General features: G+C 40.4%; 1 protein-coding gene across 4 annotated transcripts in view; it reads right to left on the bottom strand.

Moving 5' to 3' along the window:
* Positions 1 to 21,800, bottom strand: part of thada (THADA armadillo repeat containing) — a 94,988-nt gene that overhangs the window by 53,325 nt on the left and 19,863 nt on the right. For all 4 annotated transcript variants that reach the window (XM_046402875.1, XM_046402876.1, XM_046402877.1 and 1 more), the window contains exons 24-28: positions 18,667 to 18,789; positions 17,975 to 18,097; positions 17,394 to 17,485; positions 10,067 to 10,156; positions 5,748 to 5,879 (exon numbers count right to left, since the gene is read on the bottom strand). In XM_046402875.1, the coding sequence (XP_046258831.1) occupies positions 5,748 to 5,879; positions 10,067 to 10,156; positions 17,394 to 17,485; positions 17,975 to 18,097; positions 18,667 to 18,789 (560 nt within the window). The remainder of the gene's footprint in view (positions 1 to 5,747; positions 5,880 to 10,066; positions 10,157 to 17,393; positions 17,486 to 17,974; positions 18,098 to 18,666; positions 18,790 to 21,800) is intronic.

Here is a 21,800-nt window from a genome sequence, read left to right as displayed (position 1 = left end):
TGAAGAACTGGGGGAACAGTTTCCTCTGTAGACTGTAGCACATTTGCCAAACAAGCCCAAGCATCAAAGTCTGTCACTGAACAATGCAGATTGTGTAAGTTACGAATGGCGACAGTGACGGGATTTCCGTGTGTTTCATTCATTCATATGGACGACATATAGCTGTCTGAGCACAATTGTTATTTTACTCTACAACCCAACATCTATTTCTGTGACAATAATAATTTAGTTTACTGTGAAAAGTCTATGTGTACAATTGGGAAATGTCTCACTCTGGTGCTACCAGTGGTAGAATAAAAAAGAGCTTGTGGGGGAAACAGGTGTAAATTTGTATGATGACATCTTTATCTGTCAAATTCCACAAAAATATATGAATGTGGACTGTCTAAGCACATCCACTAAGTCAACCAATGTACAGCCCACTGAACAGAACCACAGTTATCCTGCTGCTGACAGTGCATCAGTGTCAGGTGTGTATATATCTTCAGGTGAAAAAAATTAACACGTTCATCTGTCTATTGTTTTATTTAGTTGTTTGGATTGTGATGGCCAAAGTAGTCATCTTCGACTTGCTTGTGCTGTTCGACCAAAAGTACAAATCTCAAGTCTGTTAAGGTAAAAATGATCACACAGGAAAAATAATCAAATCTAAGCTTAAAATAGTTAGGTTTAATCAAGAGAACTTTATTCTTCATGGCTCTTTAAAATACAGCCAGAAATAACCAGATGCTGTAAAAAAACAAAACAAAACATTAAATTCTCATCATTGCAACTGGGAAGTCTTGAATGACAGTCATGTCTGTGCAAAAATCCAGTGAAAAGTCGACAGAAGTGCAGTCCGTGTTTACACAGAGCACAGGAGAGTTTGGAAACATTTAGTGTGTAAAGGCTGTTGAAGTGTATGCACAGCGTGTGGAGCAAACACTTCTGGAGACTTGGATAATGTTGTTTACGAACAGATTCCTTTTTATATTTTGTAAAGAAAATTATTAGAAATTCAGTCTGTGTTTATTTCTCCTTTATGATTTACTGAAATATGACTGTGTTATATTGCACTATAGTGTCACTCCTTCAAGCTGTAATTGTGCTGTTTCCATAGAAGTGCTGGACTTTGCAGTAAAAATCAAATCCGCAATGACCAAAAATGTGACAGAAGAAAAAAAAAAATGTTGTGCAGCAGGTTAATTTGAGAAGGGAAGTAGCATGTGACCATAAGCAGCGTAAAATGGAAGTAATCAAGTCAAGTCAAACACCTATAAACCATACACTATGGTACTTGTGCAAGTGTACTTATTTGATAGTAAAATTCAGTGCATAGGGTTTTGAGTGTTTAAAAAGCTGGTCACAAACAAGACAATTAAAAAATATGTAAAACGCTTGCAGGTTGCTGCTGGGAAGGAAATGCGGCTTTACTTGAATCCTCACTTTAGTTTGCGTGCCCTTTCAAAAAGAAATGAGATACGAGGCAGTGAGGACAAGAAAGGAAAGGGAGCGAGTGAGACAGGGCGGGTGAGGAGAGATGCCTGGACTGGATATCACAGGACATAAATCACCATCATGAAGGCAAAGAGAGAAAGAGGGAGAGGGAAAAAGAAAGACTATAAAAGATAAGACAAACTTCAGCCAACTTCAGACGCTGGAATGAAGCAGCAATTAATTATCAGAATTAATGTGCCTCCATCACCATCATCCTCCCCCTCTTTGTCGTCATCATTTTCTTCATCATTATGCAGGCAGGAGAGACGCATGCTGAGGGCAGGCAGCAAAGGAATCTCAGCGGTGGGAGATTAAATGCTATGTGGTGCGAAAGAGGGATATAGGGGATGAATTAACAGGCACGATGCTCCGTCCTGTCAACAGAAGAGGAGCTAAGTTACATTTAATCCTTGGAGGTGGTGGGTCAGATCATATGGAGAGAGGAAAGAAGTGGGGTGAGGAGGAGGCGGGTGACAGTGGTCGACCTCATCAGACACGTCCGCACACGCCTGAGGAAGATGAGTTTGGGGGATGAGGGCTCGGTGAAGAGAAACACGGCTGGAGCCAGAGAAATTAGAGCTGGGCTATATTTAACATCTCCAACATGTGGGCTTCATTTGGGTGGATGTGTGTGCAGCATACCTTCACTGACAGTTCAGAGTCAGCCAGCAAGGCAGTCCTCAAGCTACTGGCCCGTTAACTGCATCCACAAGAGATTAAAGGAATTATCGGAGGATTTCACTAAATTACTCATCTGTTAAAAGAAAAGGTCCGCTAAACCAGTTCATTAACAACTGATTTCGAAGAATTTATCTGTTTTTTTAGGAAGCTCTGCACATTTGCAGCTCCAAATGGTAATTGTTGATGTTTACAGCCCAGTCACTCTGTGATCTCAGTTCACTTTCCATTTGTCACCTTCTGACCAGACAGGATGAATGAATGGTGTCTCACTGAGAGTTGGGCTGTCTCGCCCAACTTTGTGATGAAGGCAAGTAAGAGAAAACTTATCCAGTTTTACTTAACCGCATCATTCAGTTTCTGCTAGTGACGTTACCTGGCTGTTCATGTTGATTCTGTTCTTAATATCTATAAATTTAAACAGCAAATTGAAAAAAATCTGCGGTCACAGTAACAGTTTGCTGATACCGTCTGTCAACTACAACAACAAACTATTTTGTCAATGTAGTGGGAATTCTTCTCAGCAGAAATGAAATGGAAAAGACAAGTCTTTGTTAAATTACAGCCATTAACTGCTGTAGCCCATTCACTTACAACAGCTGTATCCATTCAGTAACTAAGGACAAATACATTTAGATTAAACAAGTTCACAATTTAGTCATGTGAGTCCGTGAGAAAACCTCTCACTCCCATGTGCAGTGCTGCTTCATGAACCACATGTATAAACACCGCAAGATGATTATTTTCTATTGTAGGATGCCTGACTGTGACAGTGCAGACAGGAAAATGAAGGTCACAACAAAAGAAGGGGGCTGCACTTAGGCACAGCAATGCATTAGGCTAAATGCTAACATGCTAATGTATGTACAGGACCATTTGCAAGTTTACCATCTCAATTTAGTGTGTCAGCTAATATTTGATAAAAGAACTGCTGACGCCCTTTAATAACTTTAGATAAGCTTTAGGATCTGGTTTTATATGGATTCTGTCCTTCATCACTGAAAAGGCATTAGGAAGGGATCTTTTACTGACATGCCGGCTCTAGAGGAACCATCCAGCAAAGTTATTAGGATTCATCCTCAGACTACCATGGCTATCTGTAAATAGTTTAATTTCCATTTCCAATATTATGTTTCGTGAAACTGCATCAACGCACAGAAACAGATTCATTTTTTAATGAACAGTTTACAATCAAAGACTTGTGGCAGAAGGTCATTTTGTTTTGATAAAAAAAGAACTTGTTTTTAAAACTTTGATTTATATGTATATGATAAAGTGTTCTTAGATAGCTTTTCACGTTTCTTTAAAAAACAAAAATCAAAATATACTAAATGGTAACCCCTGCATCTGCCTATAAGTTATGTATAGCCAATGCACAGGGCTACTACCAACACACATGCAGTATTAATAGACACATGGATGAAAAAATATCCACACTCAAGTTCTGTTATCTAAACTGTCAGTAGAGCATTCCAACCTCAAGGTCTCAAAGCAGGCCCTCCACCACCTCCAATCTCCTGCCAAACACACACAACTTACAGCACACTCCAGCACATAATACTTCCTCTCCATCGGTAAAATGCACTGAATTTAGCTAAACACACTATCTTCACCAACTCCAAGGCAGTTTACCCTACAGATGAACTAAGCTTTACAATTTTAACTCATACTCAGTGGCATTGTAAATGATTATATATAGTGCTTAAACGGTTTATGCTCATAACATGTGTTATCATGTAAAAGCTTGTCTGAACGCTTGATATGTTTTATATGTCAACAGGTGTTTTGTCTATTTTACAGGTGTTTTGTCTTAGTGCAAAGAAACTCACCCAAAGTCACATAAACACTCAGTGTTTCTTATTTTTAGCCTGTTTCCTACAAGCCAATATATTAGCTAGACTTTGGAGAGGGTTTAAAAAAAAAACAGCAAACAAATGAAGCGAGGCAGAAGTTCATATAAAAGACGCAGACGCACCTGTGCAAACAAAACAAAATAACACGAACACACACACGCACACGAATGTTTAGACTGCAGGTGTTTTGTCTTGGGGATTGTTCTATACTTAGAAGGAGTTCTGGTTCGGAGAAACGTTTCAGAGGTTTATCATGTCTGAGAGAGCAGGTGTGTGACCTTGTTGCATTTGATAGACTATTCCCAACCCTTACGTCTCTTTTTAACCTCAATATAAGCTGACTGGAAACACATTGTCACCAATGACACAAGGGAAGAACTGCTGACAGGCAGCACAACACACCCATTCACATACTGTCTTTTGATACTTTTGGACGCTGAGCAGCTCTGCTAGGGCTTCTGGAGCATCTAGGAGGTAAAACTCCTGTTCAAGGTTACTTCAAGTCTTTGATGATGGAAAAAGGTTATTTGAGATAAAGATAAACTGAAGCAGTATAGATTAAAAAGGATGTTGTAAAACCTTGTTTCTAAGCAAGCATCAGAAGCCAGCTGGTGGGTGTGTGTGTGTGTGCACACATGTAAAGAACATGCATGGTCCAAGTTTTGCAGTAAATCTGAATGCTTCTACTTTTATATACACAGTAAATACAAAAAAATATCTCATTCTGACACCACAAAAAAGTGATTGGAATCTTATTGCTGTTGGGGACAAAAACATCTCAACATGAGGCCCACTTAGTAGATAAGATCAATAGAGATTATCAATTTTCAATGCTGAAAGTAAAGAATGGACTTTTAGTCTCAGCTTTTAAAGGAGCAACCTGTAAAATATGGCCAGAATTCAAAGGTAGCTTCAAAACTACACTATATAGACAAAGGTATTGGGACACCTGACCACTACACCAACAGGGACTTTAATATCATCACATTCTAAACACATAGACAACTTTGCAGCTATAGCAGCTTCCACTCTTCTGGGAAGCTTTTCCACTAGATGCTGGAGTGTTTCTGTGGAAATTTTTGCCCATTCATACAGTAGAGCAATAGTGAGGTCAGACACTGATGTTGGACCAAAAGGCCTGGATCGCAACATCTGTTCCAGTTCATCCCAAAGGTGTTTGATAGAAAAGGACCTTCCTTAAACTGTTGCCACAAAGTTGGAAGCATAGCATTGTCCAAAATGTCTTGGTATGTTGAGGCATTAAGATTTCCCTTCACTGGAAATAAGGGGCCCATTCCCTGAAAAACAGCCTCATACCACACCTAAATTCAATAACCTAGAGGTGTGTCCCAGTACTTTCGTCTTCTGTGCAAAACTGGACATTAGACTATGACTGGACATATCCTACAGGACCAGGGGAGGCGACACGTTTGACATAACTTTCCTCATTGTCTGTTGACAACATTCAAAAGATGAACTGACATTAACAAATTACACCTTAAAGCTAACATGGATAAGAAGTCCTCAATCTGCACAGAAAACGGAACAACAGGGCAAACATCACTGGCCAAGGAAGACCATGTGATACAGTCAAAGAGCTACTAAATGATGAAAAAGATGTGAAATTGTTTTCTCAGCTGCCATTTCTAAAGGGTCCACCTTGATTTTCCACATGAAAGTGAAACTAATGTAATGACATTTTTATTGTTTTAATGTTATTAGAGACTTTAAGGCACCCACCTAATGATGAGGGGCATGAAAGGAGCAAGTCCCAGAGGTGAAGAAGATCCATCCATGGGAGAAGGATAGAGTCGACTGAGCACCAGCAGCAGCAAGAACAGACTGGGGTGAAGCTTCACCTGTCCACTGTCACTGTGTGAGCGCACACACACACACACACACACACACACACACACACACACACACACACACACACACAAAAACAGTCAGTCAGATCTTTAACAATGCAACATTGTTGTCTCCTGAAATGTGCAGGGGACAACAGTGCATAACGACCAGAGAAGCCTTTACATCAATGACAGCTGTGTTGTAAAAGTAATGAATGGGGGGTCTATATGGCTTTAAATGTAGCCATTTCTTTTTGATTATTTTGGCCAATTTCATTTAAAATTTATGACCAAAACAACTAGGCTTTCATCAAGACTGTGACCCTCTTGAGGAGCATTGATCAGCATATTTTCTATAGATATACATTATGGGAATATTTACATATTTTGAGAATCAAATGTCCTTGGCTGACGCAGAGATCTTAATGCATGTATTTGTTTCATCCAGATTTGGTTATTGTAATCAGTTGTTGTCTGGTCTGCTGCATGCTAGCAAAAATGGTTCCAAATACTGCTAGAGTTAGATTCTTACTGCACACTGTAGAGATCGGAAAGCCCACCGTGGCAGTGTGATTTGTGATTTGGGTTAGCATACATGAAGCTGGCTTGAGCTGTGGTTTTCATGGAGTTATGACATAGCTAGTTTCAGTTCCAGTCTTTACACTAAGCTAAGTTGATTCCCTGCTAGCTCTAGCTTCATATGTAGCTTGTGTAACAGACACGAAAGTAGTATTGATCCGAGTGTATTTCCCATGATAACAAAATACTCCTTCATTTATTTATCTTTGTTGATACACTGTAGCTACAGTAATGTAAGAGAAATAAGCAGTCTGGTTCCAATTCTGGTGTGTTGTCCATTTTTTCAAAACCAGGATTAAACATCTGAAAACCAGATATAATCAACATTCAAAACCAATATAAGCCCTCCAGCTCTTTAATACACACTGGATATCTAAAACCACCCACACTCCGATGCACTCATCTCCTCATCCCTCCTTGAGCTTTGCTTTTCAACTCCCTCTTTTGCTCCATCCAAAACACATCAGTGCCAGCTGAGTCAGAATGGAAACCGACCGTTTCTGCCAGCGGTTTCACAGTTTTACTCAGACACAGTGAAGGAAGGAGGGAGGAAAATGGAGAAAGAGACAAGAAGTCAAGCGCCAAAGTTAGGTAAATGATGAAAATGTTTAAATAAAAGGTATCCAATGTGGAGAATGAGTAAAGAGTTTCATTTCTTCTCACCCTGCTGTCAAGAGTTCAGTTCTTTGAAAGGTGAAAACTTTTTGGGGAGTTTTATATCTGATGGAGGAGGAGGATTTTGACTTTGGTTGGGTTACTTTAGCAGTGTGTATAGGGTGAAAATATCAAGGGAAAACGCATGTAGTTGAGCCATGTGTCAGTAAGGTCTGTTTTTACGGGAGTGTGTGTCAGGCGAGCAATGTGTGTCCTTCGGGCCCTGTCATTAGTCAAGAGGATGGGAGACAGAACAACAGACCTCCTGCAAAAACAACTTATGCTTTTCATTACTTCATTCAACACACATATACACACACACACACACACACAGACATCCAAACACAGACACAACCATCCACTGGGACTGCCACAGATCTGCAAGATGGGAAATGTAATAGCAGCCCAATTAGTAACTGGTCCAATGTGTTTAGTGTCAGAGTTTAGTCGAGCACAGCGGGACAGGATGTGATGTCAGAGAAACAGGAGAGATAGAGGGCGATTGCAAACATATTAAGCCTTGTTGGGATACAACTGGAGGCAGAAACACTTGATGACTCGGTCATCCAGAGACTCGGTGTCATTTAATGGCACTCAGATTCCACGCAGAGGTCTTCCACAAATGTCTGTCTTCTTTCCCTACACTCCGCAGTCTCTTTGTTTTACATCTTTTAAAGAGAGTGCAAACAAAACACTGAACTATTAAATTTGAGAAAAGTCAGCGTTTCCCCTGTGATGGCTGCCAGGCCAACAGGATCCGCCATACATGTATAGAACTAGACCTGTTGAGTCCAGTGAGCATTGCTCAACTTGCACATACGCCAAAAACATTTCATTTCTAGTTTTCTAGTAGGTGTCGTATCAATAGCAATATAACAGAAATCACCAGAAATTGCTTTTTGGGCTGCAGGAAATTTTTTTCCTCTGCAATACAGTAAATGGACACTGGGCAAAACCGGCAAGAAGGCTTATCTATAATACATTCAAAGAAAATTCATCCATGACTGCCATCAGGTCCATCTTGCACTGGCAGTGTTAAGTGTATTTATTGTACTGCTATAATATCAGTAAAGACATGTTTCAGTAATTAGCTGCGCTAAGTGTTAAACTAACTGATCCAGCGGATAACATCACTCGAGTTGACACACACACGCGCGCACACACACACATGCGCACACAGACATACCAGGTCAAAGTAGTCAGCTAAAGAGAAACACTGAAAATACGTGGAATATGATATGATTTGGCAGCGAAAGGAGTTGCAGATAAGATAGTATGCACTGCTACAAATCACTGTATAGCAGTTTAAAGTTTGGGTGCTGACCTGAAATATTTTCAGAGATAAACATGATTGTTTGCTCCACTGAGATAATAAGATAAGAAGTTTGACATATGGATCTACAGGTCATATAAAATGCACAAGCTGTGTGCTAAGAGCTGTCAGCTCCGGGGAACAGTCAGCCTGGGAGGGGGGTGGTTTTGTAGTGGGTCCATGGAGTAGAGGGGATGAAGTCTGATTCTGTAGAACAGGTGAAATATAAATTACAGACTTTCTGGCTCATTGCCAGGGGGTGGTGAGCTAACTGACACACAGAGCCTCTTCCACTGGTCAGTGAGAGACTGTGGCATGCAGTGCGGGCTGTTCCTGCAGGTCGGCACGTCTTGGGAGTCTTTAGCAGAATGTAGTGTGCAGTGTGCTCTATTTTTGTAATCATCAGTTTCTTAAAATGTCTCCAAACTACTGACACAGGTCCTTCTCTCCCTACCTGCTCAGCTACGTTAATGCTGTGCCACTGTGAAACGGCATCAGATGTGTTTGTATGGGAGTACATGAGTACAGTATCATACCAGTATTAGTATCAGTGCACCCCTACTCATCAAGCTTACCTTCTTTACATGTTACAACAAATAATGCTGCCTGGTGATGTGTGTGCACACTAAATCTGAATTTTGTTCATTATTGTGGATTTCTGCACTTTCAAAACTCTTTACATGTGTCTGTATGTTATTTTTGATCATTCAACCATCTCTGGACATAAACAGTATTTTTTTATTACAGTATTTGTTTGGGAAGAGCAGTTGTGGAAGCTGGATGAATTAAACAGACTATAATGTATGTACATGGAGTCATATAGTTGTATGTATATAGTAGTATGTATATAGTTCATGTAGTTCCAAATCTCATTTCTATGATCTTTCATATATTGTGACCCATTTAGGTAAAGCACTTGTAGTGTAACCTCCACAAGACCCTCTAAAACCACTAACAGCAGCTCTGTTGCCTCCTGTACAGCTGTGTATTGCTACAGTGTGGTGCGGTTGGTCTCTCTGGGTGGCGTGATACACAGAGATGATGTGGGAAGTCGGAGAACCGAGATCTGGTTCCGTGGGAAATTTGCAAATGTTTTAACAAGGGTCGAAGGGAGTGAGGGGAATTGTGAAAGAGCCAGTCTGAAAAAGCATTCAATTAATTGGATCCATATTAAGATAAGGCTGCCTGGGGAGCTGTTGGACGAATCAAATGCTTTTAAAAAGGGAGTCTGTGTTGAGCTAAATAAGATAAGGCCAATGAACCTCAGTAAACTCAACTCCCCACTGCAAAAAACTAAACTAAACCTTGACAAGTCATTTACTTTATTCCATTGAAAAGTCTTACACTTTGTACAGATGAACAGTGAAAATGAGCCCGCCTGAGAATTCAATGCTACTTGATTGGAGAAAATAGCTGAGTTCACAGTTCATGCTCCCACTTTGGAAAATCTAGTGTTACTAACTTCACCTTTTCGTCCGTGTTAATGCAGGAAGCCTCGCAGCACAAAAGCACCAATGCTTAATCAGCTTACGGTAACAAAAAAAATCCTGTCTCGTATGGCTTAAACATGAGTAAAATTAAATCTATAATGGCATTATGGCAGCATGAAAGGCCATGGCAGTGGCTCAATGTGTGCTGTGCATGGGGATTAAGGAAGACCACCTCACCTTTCCACCGTGGCTGCAGCTTCCTCCAGCTGGTTCAGCAGGAACGGGTAGAGTGCTGAAAAACGAGTGAAAAACTCTCGGCCTGTCATCCTGAGGGGAGAGACAGAGGCACAGAAAGAGCATGTTTTTTTTTTTCTACTGTAAAATGGGCGCTTAGACATATGCCCAAGAAAACAAGGATTCTACGACAGGCTGTGTAGAGCCAAGAAAGCCTTGACACATTTTACTCTGATGCACAAGACAAAAGGGTCTCAAAAGTTTAAGCAGTGGTTTCATACCTGTTTACTATGTTCACTATTTTATTTTACCTCAGGCTGGTGCAAAACTTTATAGTTTTTGTAAATACTTGTTTTGGAGAAAAAAAAAAAGAAAAGAAAAGAAAAAAAGCACAGGAGAATTTAAAATTTAGACCTGATGATTATGCAATTTAAAAAGTTATTACAGTTCATCCTGGTCATTTGCTCTTATAAAATGCATAATAAATCTATGTTATTGTTGACAAGACATTTCATTGAAAAGCACAAGCATCGCACACGTGGTTAGCGGATCGCTAACGTGCTCACAAAATGCTTCCAAAAAGATTCAGCTGCAGCATTTCGTGTTGCATTCAAAGAAAGACTGGCACAACCCAAAGCAAAAGAGGCCGACATATCCTGACTTACACACCCTAACGTGTCAGGTTTCAAAAACAACAGATCCTACACTTTCCCACGCCCACCCAGGATTTATATTAAAAATTAGTAGCCTGCATTCCCAAACAGAGACTACTTAAGAAGGAGAGGACTACTCCGATCTATGGAAACAGTACTGCCTGTGATTAGGAAACTGACTGACAAATAGAATATGCGGATGGCTCTTTCATCTATGTAACAACCACAAAACATAAAGAGAGAGTTTATTCCTGACCTTGAAAACAGACCTTTGGCACAAAAATCTTCACTAAAAAGCTCCATCTATTAGCTGTTTTAAGCTAATAGCTAATAGCTCTTTTTTACAAACTCCATCCACTGAGGAAGAGGTGCAAATGAAAGCTGACAAACTCTACCAAGTGATTTTTCAGTAAAGAACCATGGAAAAAAGGAGCTTCTGGAAAATAGTAAAGTGAATTAATAAATTAAGGAGAATTACCGACAATTGGCCCTTTTGATCTTTAAAACAAACCCATAAAGTGAAATCAAAGATGGGAGGTAATGAACATACTGTCGGAGAGCACGCACTTTGGACATGTGGTGTTGGTCGAAAAACAAGCAGCGTCTTCAGGATTAGAAAGAAGTTAAACAGTGTTAAATTGAAAAGTGTAAAACGAACCGCCGTCGTGAATCACTGTCAACAGAGAGCAGAAATAATCCGGGATACTAGCGGATTTACCCTGATCCAACTTGAATTTCTGCTCTTTAAATTACCTGATAGAAGTAATTAAGTAGCGATTATGTTCTAAATAAAAATGACATAAAATGACATGACATAACAAGAAACAACAAGAAGCAGACGAAAGGATGAGCAGCGTAAAATGTTGTGAAGCTCTCATGAGGAGGTGGAAACGTGCCAAATACTCCCTAGCTAGCTAACAGACTTTATGTTGGCTTGGACCCTCCTCCAGTTAGAAATAAACACTTACATGTGCCTCAGTCACGTGTGTCTGCGCTTATGTATTCACTCTCACATATACACAACTGTCAATAAAATAAAAAACTTTAAATTTAACACTGGCGGTCTTGCTGCTGCAACCGCCATTCAGCCTGAGGGCCAATAAAGTTTTTATTTAACTTTGACGGTCTAAATCAAGTCGCTCCTAAAGGGAAGAGTTCTGGTCTGCCAAGCACATGATCACAGGACTGGAGAGATCGCATACTGCTTCAGTCACGACTGACTCCGATTCTGGACTAACACACACACACACACACACACACACACAGGGCCTGGTTCAAGTTAACAGCAGGGACTGTCATAGTAGGAAAGTGAGTCAGTGTGTAAAGTGTGTAGTTTTTAAAATCCCTTTCAACCTGGACATGACACACTCCTCACCTCTTGTGACCCGACTCATGCAAAGTGGCAGGATAGCTGCACACATTCGCTGCATCAGGAAACAAGTACAAAAGCACAAGAAATGAACCAAAAATCAGAAAGTGTCTCTAAACGTTTGACGTTCACATTATGCCTGTGCAAACAGAGGGCTGTGTGTGTGTGTGTGTGTGTGTGTGTGTGTGTGTACGTGCACACTCCCCACCCTCCTCTGCTCTCTCAGTCTCTGAGGCAGACTCTGCTGGTTGGAGGACAAAGGTCAGAGGTTGTGTCGGAGCAGATTAGATGGGTTAAAAAGGGGTGAGGGTCACAAAGGAGGAGAGAGGAGACAGAGGGAGGACCGGGGGAGGAGGAGGTGTAAGTGAAAGGCCCGCTCATGTTTGTGGTATCCCAGCTGTGTGTGCACACTCATGCAGGCTATATTACCTTAAAGGTAAACGGCACAAAAATGTGTTTTCAGATCGCATACATAAAATATTATATAATAAGCAGAGCAGGATATTAAAGTACATATCCTCATTACAGCTTTCAGATACTTGTGCTTTACTTGAGATATTCTGGTCTGTTACTTTTTTAATTTTCACTAAGACGTTTCTGATGTCCATGAGTTAACTGCAGTTACACCAAAGAGACGTTTCACTTCTAAATGTCTCAGATGATGTCATGATTTAGCCATTCAAAACTGAAAAGATGTCAAATTATCCAACGTTATGAAAAGAAAGGCAAAGATAAGTGAAAAGGCCAAAAACTTTCATCTCTTGATCTGTAAGATTTTTTCTTGTGGCCCTGTGGAGGGTCCCTTCATTGTTAACCACTGCCCTAGACTATCAAACTACAAGCAGTTATAGTATTTTTTTTAAAAAAAAGCTCTACTCGGACCAGCTACTACAGTAAAATCCTACTTATATACTGATGCATCAATATTTACATTGTAATAACATAAGACAGATATCATGGCTTCATCAGTTGCAGGTACCACTTTTCTGTACTTTATTGTTTGATACTTGTTCATAATACTTCTGAATTTTACTTAATGCCTATTTTTCAATGTTACTGTAGTAGCACTTTTGCTGAAGTAAAAAAATCTAACACTCAACAGGTTATTCAAGGAAAGACACAGAAGAAACAGAATGAGAAAGCCAAATGCATTGATAAACTAGCTTTTTATATAATTTAAGGTTGATTTTTCAAAAAGTTGAGGAAAGCTGTTCGGCGACACTGATGTGGACATTCTTGCATGTACAAGAGCATATGTAGAGCAAAATGAGGGTTTGACGCATGCCTGAGATAAAGCTGGAGGCTTTTGTTGGAATGCAGAGAGCAATCTTCACTCTGTCAGCTTTGTTTACAATCGTATTATCTCAGCAACAATATCAGATGAACATGGATGCATGGAGCGGAGAAGCTCCGGCCTGAGCTTAGCTGAACGATGATCCGCAAACAAACAACATGGGCGGATTCAAGTAACTATGTAAAATACACAGTTGAGATTCCCACACACAGCAAGAACACACACGCAAATACACAGAAAGCTGTAAATAAACTGGTTTGTGCGAGACGGAAATGTGTTTATGCTCAAGCTTCAGTGGACCAAGAGGCCCCCACAACACACTCAGCCAAATATTAGAGTGGACAAGCTGTCACAATGCGTTTTCTGCTGCCAAAGATCACAACCGTAAAATCATTGTAATAACATAGACCAGACATGTCTCTGTTAGCGACTGTAGAAAAGGCGAACTCGAGACACAATTATAAATGAGTTGCAGACCTCTTGCTCATACATACACTTTCAGGTCAATACAATTAGATTTACTGGCATGGCAAGTGACACGACATTTGAGCACTAGCAATCTAAAACTATAACTAACTATGTATAAACATTATAACATCTTACTAAAATACAAGTTCAAATGCTATTTTTTTTGCCGTTACTCGCTTTGTTATTAATCACAGCACATGCACTCTCCCACATAAATATAAAGACATCACCTCACACAGCAATAATAAGAAGGGAAGCTGCAGACAAGAGGAGGGTGAGATAACTGAGAGCTGTACAAAAGGAGGGACAGCAGACTAAAAACACAAGTGAAAACAGACAAGATAAACAGGAGTAGCCTTGGCTTGGTGTCCACAGGCTGTCAGAGCAGCAGCCAATAGACAGAGCAGATCACAAAGCCCTGTGAAACTTTACCCTGGATTATCTGTAGGGTAACAAATCACTTCTGAGCTCAATATAGACCTCAATACAGCTATCATATAGCCCAACAGCCAAACAGTACAAGCATATTATTGTTCGTGTTTGCCTCAATATGCTCTCACTGCTTGATGGATCTGTCTATCAGTTCCCACAGGAGCCAGTGCGATAGTCATAGAACTGTTTTACATTCCGTTGCATCAACATGTACGACGCCAGTCTGTATTTCAAAACAGCAGAGGTAACAAGTTTAAGAACCTACAGTCATGCTAACAACTCTTTGGAACTCTACCTTTGACTCTATAGAAAAATGGATAACATGACAGCTCCCCAAAACTTAGCCAAAACATCTCCATCGCGCCCCGTTTGCTGGCTCCAATATAGGGCATAAACCCTGCCATCTCAGGATCCATGGGCTATCGCTACGGGCAACAGTGTAGCCAGCAGATATTTAGCAAACGGTAATGAACAACTGGGTAGAGACGTCCTGCTCTGTTTGCTGGTAATTCTTAGGAACTTGACACGAGAAAAGGGTAAAATGCAAGCAAAGTAAATTATAAGTATGTGGTGCTAGTACTTCAATTGATCAAACATTTACTAAATTGCCACTGCTATTGCCATCTTTATGTTGTTCGCTTCCTTCGATCCCTACACTGACTGTTTTACCTACGTGCAACTAAAGTCCAAACATGATTGGTCAAAGCATCTTGGGCTAACAACAAGCTAAAGGCAGAAACCCAGGATGCTTCCTGTACCGCTGTTTAAAAGTTTGATTTTTATTTGTTATTTGATGTTATAAAAAGAGTGTGAAACATCAATATTGACAGATAAGGGCTACTTGGGACTGGATCAGGCAGGTGTATGGAACTTGATATCCCGACTCCACCATTTGATCACCACCGTACAGCCTCAAAATGACGTCAAAAGCAAACGATGGAAGCATTCATATCCAAAATGTTTTGTCCTCAACTTTGTACAGTGGAAGGAAGTTGAGTCGGTGGGCTCTACTTTTAGGCACACTTATACTTTTAGTTAAAAGCCAACATTAGCATACTCACAATGACAGCAATAACACGATGATTTTCAGCATGCATAATGTTATCACGCAAACACCTTGACGACAGCTAAAGGGAGACAAGAAATTCCACCATGTGATACCAGCAAATATGGAAAGATTCACCTGCTACAGCATCAAATATTGTTCAGTGATTATACAACAAATCAGAAAATATATGTGGAAAAACACTTGACCCAGGTCAGCTATCATTATCAAAGTTTCCAAATACTTGGATGGCTGTTTGACAAGGCATTAGGAGCCAGTTATAATTTAAGACTCTTTTCCAGAAACCTCAAAAACAAGTCCACAATCTTTCAAACATTCCTTAACAGCAAAGCTGGACTAACAACAGATAAACTTCCGAGGACAGTTTTAAATTGATGATCATCAAACTCACTCAAACTCATTGTTGATCGTGACTGCAGAATGTTAGGTAATGTAAATAAAAAAAAAAACCTGCTGGTCCTGCTTATCACTTGTCCTTGCTGAGGTTAAAGTCATACTAAGCAACAACAACTCATAGAATTTGTTTACATACACTTCCACCATTCAAACAGCTACCAGAAGGCATGTCAGTCTAAATGTCCTGTCATGTCATATCAGTGGCTGTAGTGACAAGCATCATCTATACTGTTACTATTATGAGCCTATGATTAAAGTCCGGATGAAACAGCACCTTGCTTCTGTATCGTGAAATACTTGTCAGTGAAACTAGAACATGAAAAAGAATTCGAACTGAATGTTAAAAGGTTGGCGTGTAGCGACTTCGTACAGTGATAGGACTGCAGTATCTGGAAGACAGAGACGGAGCATATGCTCCATGCAGTTGCTAAAGCAGTCCAATATAAAGTACTTTGCATGTACTCTGAGGCCTGTAACACAGGTTATATAGGGAAACTCTGTTCCATGCTGTTGCTAGCCAGCCAGCCAGCTAATGAACCTTAACTCTGTGCACTAAAGGATGAATAGTGATTGATGTGTAAACGTCATGATATGACTATCTGAAACTGGTTGGTTGTAGCTAGATCGGAAGCAGACGCCATGTTTCGTTTTGCACAAAGAATACTTTTCACTAAATCTCAACTTTAAAAGTTTCATCTTCAAGTTGATTATTTAATATCATATCATCAGATTACCATAACCCAATTTTTATTATGCTACGGTTTATAGTTAAAATGCTGTTTCGGTTCATTTTTCTACTCAGACAATAACATTTCCAAAAGTACATTTTTGTAATCCAGAGCGTATTGTTAACAGATGTGCCATCAGTGAACAACTCCGGCTCTCATAAGGCCACACATGTAGATTGTTGTCTCTGGTTGTACTATTCATAACATTCTTGGTAACACACATTACTGTACTGTACTGTAGTGTACTGTATTGTATTGTACTGTGCTGTATTGGGCACCAACAGGTGTGAAAGTACCTGAAGCTAAGTGTTTTTAAAAAGCATTAACAATGATAATAATAATAATAGTAACGATAATAAATATTTTGTGTTCTCTTTTATGTTTTAATGTGAGACTGCCCTTTATTCTTTCTCTTTAGTGTCCTTGCAATATCACTGGTGCAGGAGCAGTGGAGACCTGGCCCTCCACAAGAAACAATCAGGCCTTGGCGAGAGTAGAGCGAAGCGTGCATGCCTGCATTTCAGCTAAGTGGTGTTACAACAGTGCCCCCTGGTGGTGCATAACAACCACAGTAGCTACTTTTACTTTGGTTTTAAGTAATGCACTGTAAATTATTTGCTCCCTTTCGAATCGGCAGACTGTTGACATTTATTATATTCAATACACGACAGCCTACAGGTAAAAACTTACACAAGTGAAACTACACAAGAGGCAGGTGGAATTACCTCAACCAACTGACTGAATTTCCCTTGTTTTAAAGGAAAATACAATAGTAAATGAGCGTCAGTAGCATTTCTCATAGATGACTGATAACCACTGATTTGTACTTCCCCCATTTAACTGTAAACATTTCATTCTGCACCGATGCACATGACAGTACACTTCAGATGGAAGAGTGGAGTGAGAGAGGGAGAAGCAGCAGACCTGTTCTTTTTTGAGTGCTCATCCTTCCCTTTCTTCACTCCAAAGATCCTTGTGATCAGAGTGCTGAAGAGAAGAGTAGAAGAGTTCCTCACCTGGGACACAACAAACAGAGGCAAGCAGGGGAGGGAGAGAGAGAGAGAGAGAGAGAGAGAGTATATGTGTATAGGTAGGTGTGTTGAACATCAAAAGTGACAACAGAGCAAACATGAGTGTCGCAGAAAGAGAAATTAGAGAGCTGTAATCTTATCACCCATATTGGATTTTGCAGAAACACACTGCCATAGGTTGACATTCATATGACGGTTTGCTGAACAGACCAACAGTCTTGCAGTAAATGCTACCTTCATGAAGTTTACAATGTTTGTTTTTTGTAGAAACCGTTCAGACAAATGTTGACTCAATTTTATGGCTGTTCTGGAGGCTGCCGTATGTGGTCTGGCCTCGTAGATGTAACAGTGGTGGCCAAATATTAGGAGCACCTCCCTGTAGAGGTGCGTGATGTTGAGAGTGCACTGTGCATCTGTTAATAAATTTCAGACATCAGAGACAAACAGTGGCAGGACACTTAAGAGGAAACTCACCGCCCAAACAGGAGAAGTGAAGCCCAGCACAGCAGCCTGCATTCCATCTGAGACGAAGGGAATGATGTTTTCCCCCAGACGAGTGTCTCTGTACAGAGCCCTGAGGATGTTCAGAGCATGGACCTGTGGTGGAGCAAGCACACAACTTCTAACCTTTCAGCACAGTCACAGTAATTCATCGCACCGTGATAAAAGATAACTTATTTGTTAACAACTTTTATGAAATCGTGGGAAAAATGAATGTTTACATGACCATAAGAATGTTACAATTGTCCACAGGTTTCCATAGCTTACGACTGTTCATCAATACTTACTGTGAGATGTGTTTTTGAATATTTAATTTCTTTTAAAAGCAGTAAGAGTCAAAAATACAGCACAGTTTGACTGCTATTCCTTCCCAGTGTAATTTCAAGACTGTTTCTTCAATGCCATCCTCCTCCAGAATCAATGCCACACTGACACTGTCATCACAACACCACTTGATTTGAACTTTTCCCACTTGCTTGGTTACAGTACAAGTTAAATAAACTTTAAAGGAGATAATTTAGAGGGATGCATCAGGGATAAAACTCAAATGTCTCAGGGCATTAGTCCGGCTGCATTCTTGATGAAAGTGTTTTTCAAAAACATCTCTTCCAGGTAAAGTCTGAGTAGATATAAGACTTATATAAGAAGGTGCTGGGTGGTCAAACCTGAGGGACGGTGGAGCTGTCAGTGGTCCTGTCAGCAGAGGGCATAGCCAAAGCAATCAGCTCCCTCATGGTCATTTTCAACAGGCTACAACTGGACGACTTGGGCTCAGAGGAGAGGAGAGCCTGCAGAAGCAAAACATAACAGAAATACAGAAAAACCATATGCACATTTCAAAGATTATTACTGTCTCTTCACTGGATTTTGATCTTGTTAAAAGAGTGCTCCGATTTAGTCTTAGACTCACAAAGGGTCAAAACTGATTGAGCAGAACAAAAGATACCATCTTTTTTATTTCACATGTTCTTGTTGTCAAAACCTGCTGCCCACATCACCCACGGTGCAAGATGACTTCTGACAGTTCAGTCATAGTAGATTTAGGTAATTTATTTTTTTTTTTTCATTTTCAAAACTTGTAGTCTTCAATCCCCAACCTCCAGAAATTCAGGCCCAGATTTCACACAGCTCCCTCTGCAGACACAAAAAGCTTTAGTTTTTCACGTTTCATCTACGGGATGACTCGTTGCACTATGAAGTAGAGCTGCAACTATAGTGTGAGCAATAGTTATCTGCAGCCAGAAAGTTTTTAAACTCCTGAGTAAGAATCTGTACATTTGTGCAGTTTTTCATTAATGAGGCCAGAAACATATGCTCTGAAAGTTCATACAAAGTTCACAGTCAAATGCCACTCAATTTTATTAGACCATAAAAACTACAATATAATAATGCTAAGTTAGTTACCTATCAACATATAAGTAAAAGTAAAAAAGCTGTTTGATCAAAGTGACAAGTGAGAAGCTACAGTGTGCAGATGAACTTTCTTTCTGGAAAGCGGGATTGCCCAGACGCTGTTTGTAACAGGAGAAATGCCAGTCACAGTGAACTCCTCCTCCTGCACCCGTCAGTCATTTTCAAAGCGCTGGCTGTGTTTTGTTTGGACAGCTCAGTTTGAACTTGGTGGCAGTGACGATGCTACAGAAGATAAAGACGATTCCTCCCCATCAGTACACCCACAGCCAAATCTGAAGTGCATGTTTGAGGTTTCTGAAATTAAGAATGATTTGTTTTAAATGTATTTTATGTTTGTCACGCAGAAACGTCATCACTGCCTACAAAAATTCTTCATCCAACCTGAGAAAATATGTTGAGGTCTGTAAACATTTGTTTAGTTTGTTAATTAATTAAACATTTTAAATAGTTGCGTCTGTTAGCGGCGGTTTTTATGCTACAGTCGGTCAAATCAAATAACTTTTTATGGATTTTAACAAATTTACTGACCAAAATGTCATATTGGGACCAGTGTGAATCCTAACACTAATAGTTAGCTGGGAAAAAAGCAGAGTTAACATTAGCTTTTAGAAATTTGTTTTAATTGTATCAAAGAAACACAGTCCTATTGGTGGGGCACATAAAGGCAGAGGATTGACATCAACGCACTGGCATTAAAAACAAAACGGGATTACCAACACTGAACAACTTTCACTTGTATTGCAGTAATAACTGATCAGAAGTATCTATACTTTGACTCAAGCAGTAGAGTTGTATACTTTGCGCCACTTCTCTTGTTTTAATATTGTACCAGACAACCCCTTAACTGAACCAAATTATGCTTATCACTGTGTATAGTGGTATTCTGTCAGACAGTCTCAGCTATAAAATTGCATAAGTTTGTCTGTACTGATGGCTTCACTGATATGACATCATTTTTCAGTGCCAGGAGTGAGAGTTGGGATTGTGGGAGCGAGGAGGTGACAGCAGTTGGCTGCTGTGTGAGAAAGGAGTTATCTTACTGTGGGAGCTGATGGGAGCCAGCTGTGTGTCTGGCCTGGGTTAACAGTCAGGCCTGGGAAGAGGAGGAGGAGTAGGAGGAAGAGGAGGAAGAGGAGGAGGAGGAGGAGGAAGAGGAGGAAGAGGAGGAGGAGGAGGAGGAGGAGGAAGAGGAGGAAGAGGAGGAGGAGGAGGACGCACAGTTTAGCTCATATGAACTCTTGGGGGGTTGTGGTGGAGGAAGGTTGAAAGGAAGAGAAAGGATAGCTTAGTTCCTGTGAAGTCTGTCCCCGGTCGGTCCTGACCAGCGTGAGGGGAGCGCAGGAGCCTGCCTTCCCAGACCTGACTTTCTGTGAGAAGGAATGCAGGACTGAGCTCTGCCAAGGTGTCGACTTCTGCTTCAGAGGAGAGTCAGTGATGTCAGCAGTACAGCCATGCACCTCGTACCCATAACCACAAAAAAGAGCTCCCCACTCCAAAATGACTGTTATATTAAAACATGAAATCTGTCACGTCTACTTTTAATATCAGTAATCAGTGGAAGAGGGGAGGTGAGCTGTGGCTAAACAACAGACTGAGTCAGACGAGTGTAAAAGGTAGGTGAGTCAGAGATTATGATACAATGTTGGAGGTGTGTGGGGGACTGGTGACTACTAAGAGGGGTCAACCAAAGGACAGCGAGTGTGTGTGTGTGTGTATGTCCATGTTATGAGTGTTTGTGCGAGTCACTGAGTAAAAAAGACAGATGGATTAAGAAACTCAATGTTCTTCCAGCATGACTGCTCCAGTGGCATGCCAAGAACTGCTGATTGCACTACTTTTAGGAGTAAACAGGAACACAAGAACACACACACACACACACACACACACAGGGTTTCTACTGCTAAACCTCTGAAAGCCTTCCAACATTCATTCACTAACCATAACCCTCACTATGTCCATGCAACACATTCCATATCATAACATCAGCTTCGACTAAATTATATCTTTAACCATCACATAATCTCGTGTTACAGTTCAGAGTGGATTAGAATTTGTTCTGCCAAATTGTCCTTAATTTGGGACTTCAAACCTCAGAATGCAAACTGCAGTCAAATATTTTTATTTACCTAAATCCATCAAATTACAGCAGAATTTACATAAGGCACCAACAAGTCTGGTGTCTGGTATGATAGTGGAAAAATTCTCAGGCACAAATAAAGAGAGAAACATACGTTAAGGTGATCCTTCAGTGCTTAAGTGGCACCAAAGCATCACAAACAGCGTTTGGTTAGTTTCATTAATGGTTATCTAACCCCATGTGACAGCCACTCCACCACGCACTCTGAATAATCTAAATGTGAGGAATGTGCTGTTTACTGATGATAGT

This window comes from Scatophagus argus, chromosome 10 (assembly GCF_020382885.2).
Source record: "Scatophagus argus isolate fScaArg1 chromosome 10, fScaArg1.pri, whole genome shotgun sequence".
Taxonomy (NCBI): Eukaryota; Metazoa; Chordata; class Actinopteri; family Scatophagidae; genus Scatophagus; species Scatophagus argus.
This window is presented reverse-complemented; position numbering and strand designations above follow the sequence as displayed.